Here is a 6,302-nt window from a genome sequence, read left to right on the forward strand (position 1 = left end):
AGGTGCTTGGTGTCACCCTGATCACAGAATGGAAAGTGACCCTTATTTCAGATCACAGAGAAAGGGACCCTGTGCTTTGTAGGGAAGAATGTGCACAGGACATCAAATCCAATAGAATGAGAATTCTTCTTATTTAGATAGCAATGGATACAAAGATATTTCTATTCACATTGTGCCACATGCAAAACAGGAAATATTAGGAAGACAATGCACCCTGATATGATTTATTCAATGCATAAGAAATATATTTATATTATTGCATATGCAAAACAAGCGCAGAATAAAATAGATAGATAGATAGATAGATAGATAGATAGATAGATAGATAGATAGATACTAGACAGATAGATAGATAGATAGATAGATAGATAGATAGATAGATAGATAGATAGATACTAGACAGACAACATAGATATTAGACAGCTAGAAAGAAAGAAAGAAAGTGAAAAGAAACTGGATAAAAACAAATAAAAGAGAAAGAGGGTTGGGGTTGGTTTGATACAGAGATTCAAGATAGATAGATAGAGAAAGAGAGAGAGAGAGAGAGAGAGAGAGAGAAAGAGAGAGAGAGAAAGAGAACAAAACAGAAAGAAAAGATCATTTAGGATATTTAGAGAATAATATCAAAAATACAGAGAAAGAAAGAAAGAAAGAAAGAAAGAAAGAAAGAAAGAAAGAAAGAAAGAAAGAAAGAAAGAAAGAAAGAAAGAAAGAAAGAAAAAGACAGAAATATTTAGAGATCAATATCAAAAATATGGATAATTAGAGATTGATGGATATAAATAGACCAAATTTGACCCCATCCATCTCCCCTTTCTTTAATTACCAATAAATAAATATAATCCATTGCTGTCTCTCTCTATACTGTACATGTGCTGCCATAGTCCCAGGATAAATGTGTGAGCAGTCCAGTCTTACAATGGAGGAGGCAGCATCCAGGAGTCCTTTCATAGAGTGTGTAGATCAGCTGCAGGTCCTCCACATTAAACTTTGTGTGCGGTGAGTTTAATGAGTGTGTGTGTGTGTGTGTGTGTGTGTGTGTGTGTGTAACAGCTCTCCCTCCATTAATCAGAGCTGGGGGTAAGTAGACTTGTCCTGCCCGGTGCTTCTACATGTCATTCTTCTTGGAGTGACTGCTGTGACTTCATGTGATGTCAGCAAAGTGTAAAAAGACACGGACTGCCAGGCTGCTGGAGAAGCTTTGCTAGGAAGATGTGACAAGGTCTGAGCAGTGCAGCCCCTCTCCATGCTCCTGCTAGAGGTAAGTGAGATGCCTAGGCAGATTTTGCACCTCTCTTGCACTGTATGTTCAGTTTGCATGGAGGATAATGATCCTGCCTGGTTGGCTTTTACTAACAAGGTCTTACCTATCCTAGTTGTGTGCACTGCTTAATGAGCATTAATCTGGTACCCCTGGGTGTCATTGTTCTTAGTGGGGGGGGTTGTTCATTTGAATGTAAATAGGTGACATGACATGAGCAAGTTGCCTATTAAATGATTTGTCTTCTGGAATGCAGAGAAGAGTCGGGTGACTTCCAGTTGGCTGCAGAAGAACAAGAAGCAATGGCCAGCTCGGCTACCCTGGAGCCAGTCATGCCTACCTGCCAGAGGTTGGAGGGGAGAACCGGGGCATCCAGCACCCCCAAGACCCTGGCCTTCTCCATAGAGAGGATCATGGCCAAGTCTTCGGAACCCAAACCTGCCTTCTTCGAGCAGAGCCGCGGGCTGGCCGACACCGAAGCCAAGAAAGTGCTGAACCTTTGCTCGCCCATCCCATGCATGATCCCAGTGCAGTCCCTGGGCTATGAGGTCCACTCCAAGACCCTGCTCAACTACTCAGACATCTGGAAGGGGACCCTGAGGGCCCCTGTGTGCAGCTCCCCAGGTTTGTGCAAAGCCAACTGTGCCATGTGCTGCAAAAATGACTTAAATTTGGGGCATTCGGTGGTGCCAAGCAGTAGGGTGATCAAACCTCAGGTCATCAACCAGGCGGTGGGCATGGCAGGGACTAATGCCCCTCTCTACTACTTCAACTACCTGGACTCTACCTACAGCCCCTCTGACCTCCTGAGCGGACAATTTATCCCATCCAGCGTTTTGAACGCTCAGTCCCAGGCATCCCTTAGTGCCCACCATAAACTCTACCTGTTGGAAAATGCAAAGCTCTCCGGACTGTCCCCAGAAAAGTTCCCTGTTGCCCAATTTCCGCACAAAGAGAGGCTACCCGGTCAGCTGGACCAGGTGATGAAGGAGAACACTGCGCTGGCTGTGGACAGGAACCCCAAAAGCCACAGCAAGCTTGGTGCTAACCCTTTAGATGGCAAGCCTAAAATATTCACCTGTGAAGTATGTGGCAAGGTGAGTGCCCAAAATGCCATGGCAGAAACATCATGCTAAATGTATCTACTGCTTTCATCATTTATTAGAAGAAAATATAATTTATATAAATTAGTATTTTTTATTCAATTCACCTATATATTTATTATATGAAATTTGTGTTGCGTATGGATTATATTATTACAATATTTAGATTACTATAATATAAAACTAATTATTATACTTTATTATACAACTATATATAGAGTTTGTATATAAAGTTGCACATGTAACAGATAAATTACGGTAGGTACTATTTTATAACTATAAAAGCGTATTTGTAGATAGTATTTTCTATATATTTTTCATATAAAACACTTAAATAGATGTTTGTATTATACTACTCTGCTAAAAGTGTATTTGTTTAGGGAGTTGTACATATAACACATTTCTATAGCACTTTATGTGCTATTTGAACTAATTATGCGTATTCTTATAGTATTTTATATATAAAAAACGTTTTATGCTATTTTAACTATATATGCGTATTCTTATAGTATTTTATATATACAACACTTTATTAGAGGATTCTTCCATATTACTTTACTATTAGACTGTATTTGTTTATGGAGTTGTACATATAATTTTTTTATAGCACTGTATATTCTACATTTGTACTACATATGTTTATATATATACAACTTTAATTAGAGTAGTGTATTACATTACACTGCATTAGCGTATTTGCATGTAGAGTTTTATATATAACACTTTATGTATTACACCAGTTTACCACTACATTCGTGTATTTAGATATCGTTTTGCATATACAGCATTATAATATAGCCTTGCATCGCATTACTTTACTATATGTGTGTAAAGTGTTATTATTATTATTAGTGTTGTGTAAATTACACAATAATTTAGTATTGTATTATATTTCTTTACTAGTATTATAGAGGTGTTTCTACATATTGGTGTGCATATGTAATAGTATAATATGATATTGTATTAAACTATTTTACTAGAATTGTATTTTTATATAATGTTGCATATGTTATACATACAATGAACAATTTTATATTATACTACCTAACTACTATGGGAGTTTATTTGTATACAATCCTCTAGATTTAATAATACACTATTAGTATATGTACTAGTATAGTATAATACATTATTTTATTACTTTTGCATGAATGCAATTGTAGCATTATGTATAAATAATATATTACTGTAAAAACCTACTTTTTTATTACAATATTATGTGTATTATTTGATGTACTCTGTAACCCACAACACGTTCAAGTCCTGCAATTACAAGAAAATACTTAAATCTAATTGCACATATTGCAATTTAATTCAGTTACATTTCAATATTCTGAATTGTATAACACACTCGCTTTCTAATAATTATTCTAGATGCCCAGTTAATGCTTTCCCCTTGTTTAGATGACAGTACATATGAATATGAAATCTTCAATATTAGTGGCAGTCAACCCTTGGGGTACTGAAAGTCCCAGCATTCCTTATTACTTGGAAGCTTTTGCAGTTTGTCAGCTGAATATCTGAGTTATAACTAATTGCAAAAAGCTCCCCCACTGAGCTGCAATAATGATAAGCAGATGATCAGATATAGAATGTAATGGTTTCACAGCGGGATATGAAAGGGACAGTAAGACTAATAGTGTGCTTTATAGAGGTCAGGAAGCGACAATAATGTATATAAGCAAAAGCCAAGATATAATAAAACTTTTAATAAATATATATATAAATTTAATTCTTACATTATTTAAGTCTCACTTTAAACTTTTTTCATGCCAGGTCTTCAATGCCCACTACAACCTCACCAGACATATGCCAGTCCACACCGGTGCCAGACCATTCGTGTGCAAAGTTTGTGGCAAGGGGTTCAGACAAGCCAGCACCCTGTGCAGACACAAGATCATCCATACACAGGTAAATGATCGCTACACTCCTAGTAATAGCTGTCATATGATCTCTGCTACACTGCTGACCACCAACCGTTCCCATTTTATTTTATTCGCAGGAGAAACCTCACAAGTGCAATCAATGTGGCAAAGCGTTTAACAGGAGTTCCACTTTAAACACCCATATCAGGATTCATGCAGGGTATAAACCATTTGTGTGCGAATTCTGTGGCAAGGGATTTCACCAAAAAGGTAACAAAGTTTCCATTTAGTCACGCTTATTTTATTTTAGAGAGTCTATTGCTACATTTATTACATGCTGCATGTAATTTGTTTATATTAATAAATAATACTGTAGCAATGTATGTGTTTCGCTTCATAAATGCAATTAATTTTACCAATTGTCCCAGATAGGATAAGTAAATCTGACATTTACTGAAACCTTCTCTGGTGGAGAATCTTCCAGATCCAATATGTATATATTTATTCATATAATGTTTAAGAGAATGTCAGTTAGATTTATTTTAATAAATAGACCCCTAAGTGTCCCAATTTTATTTGATATATTGTAGTATGTATAACCATTTATAATGTGTATTTATATAATTAGCGTACAAAACATACATATACACAGATAACACATATGTAAATAAAAAAAAACATTAAGCAAAATGCAAGTAAAACTATTAAAAAAAATAGCACTATATATATATCTATGTGTGTGTGTGTATATATATATATTACATTTTTTTTACTATTCTATACCTAATGTTTAGTATTATTTCTTTAGATCTTTAGATGTGGTTTTCTTTTATTTTACATTATTCTCCTTCAGATTTCTATGTAACCCCTTCAGCATTCTGGTTCATTACCCTCGACATATTTCAGCACCAGTATTAACTACATTAGTTGGAAAAGGATGTGCCACTTATTTCCTACATTTTGTTTCTTTTGCTTTTCTCCGGGTCACAAATTTGACCTTTTTATAATTTTTTAATTTGACAGTTGCCTGTTCAATTAGGTTGATGTAGAGTAAGTTTGACAAGTTTCCAGCGACTTGTGGCTACAATCCTAATGAAGCTTCCTCCAGGAAAATGTATTTAAAGGTGCTGATAGTGGAAATATATTTTTTTTTTAATCTGATGAATCTATTTATTTTTAGGGAACTATAATGTGCTGCTCTATAATGTGTAGTGCTTTATTTTTTAATTCACATTATTTATTTTTCAGGGAATTACAAGAATCACAAGCTGACCCATAGCGGTGAGAAGCAATACAAATGCACCATCTGTAACAAGGCTTTTCATCAGATCTATAATTTAACATTTCACATGCACACGCACAACGACAAGAAACCATTTACATGTGGGACCTGTGGGAAAGGATTCTGTAGGAATTTTGACTTAAAGAAACACGTTAGAAAACTTCATGACAACGTTTCGGCAGGCTGCCCTTTGAAAGACATGTCCAGGACTGCAGCTCAGAGCTAAAGCAATATGAGACTCCAAGACTCAGCAGATTAAAACACTGTGAAAAAAAATCACTTTGTAATGGCTGGATTCTTCCTCCAGAGATTTGGCACCTAGCCCCTCACAGGCTCCTCCATACTGCATGTGACTATTCCGATTAAATATCTCAATGCTTCAACAGCTCTCATTCAGGTTTGTAAAGTGCAAAACAAACTTTACACATAAGAAAAAAAAAAGAAAAAAAAAACTCTTTAGCTCTTTTTTAATATTATGATTTAACCTCTATTTTAAAACAAGGTACAAAAATGTCAAATGGGCTTTATACCTTTGTGTAAATTAAGAATCTAATGTACAGTTGAATAATGAATGGATTATATGACAATAAAATGGCATTAGAAACTATTCTTGCTATTAGAAACTGTTGGTAATATCTTTAGACACGATGCTGGACGGTATACTGTTTGAGTTTATCAAGTATATTGATTTTTTCATTTATTTAGTTTTTGGCTACTAATGAATATTTTTACTAGCAATTTAAGTGAATGTTATGGAAATGTGTTTGCAACATACAGATAAAGGTATATGG

The 6,302-nt window shown here is 35.3% G+C and overlaps 1 protein-coding gene across 1 annotated transcript; it reads left to right on the forward strand.

Annotated features, from left to right (window-relative positions):
• Positions 1-1,020: 1,020 nt before the first annotated feature.
• On the forward strand, positions 1,021-6,145 carry FEZF2 (FEZ family zinc finger 2). Its single transcript, XM_072420854.1, has 5 exons — positions 1,021-1,261; positions 1,518-2,358; positions 4,141-4,275; positions 4,367-4,499; positions 5,478-6,145. Exons 2-5 carry the CDS (start codon positions 1,564-1,566, stop codon positions 5,735-5,737), a joined length of 1,323 nt encoding a protein of 440 aa, XP_072276955.1. The 5' UTR covers positions 1,021-1,261; positions 1,518-1,563; the 3' UTR covers positions 5,738-6,145.
• Positions 6,146-6,302: the final 157 nt, after the last annotated feature.

Source organism: Pyxicephalus adspersus, chromosome 8 (genome assembly GCF_032062135.1).
Source record: "Pyxicephalus adspersus chromosome 8, UCB_Pads_2.0, whole genome shotgun sequence".
Classification (NCBI taxonomy): Eukaryota; Metazoa; Chordata; class Amphibia; order Anura; family Pyxicephalidae; genus Pyxicephalus; species Pyxicephalus adspersus.

Excerpts from the sequence above, each read along its gene's own strand:
- FEZF2 (XM_072420854.1), top strand. The coding sequence starts at position 1,564 with ATGGCCAGCTCGGCTACCCTGGAGCCAGTCATGCCTACCTGCCAGAGG. Across the intron at positions 4,276-4,366 it reads ACAAGATCATCCATACACAG|GAGAAACCTCACAAGTGCAA; the intron begins GTAAATGATCGC and ends TTTTATTCGCAG. Across the intron at positions 4,500-5,477 it reads CAAGGGATTTCACCAAAAAG|GGAATTACAAGAATCACAAG; the intron begins GTAACAAAGTTT and ends TTTATTTTTCAG.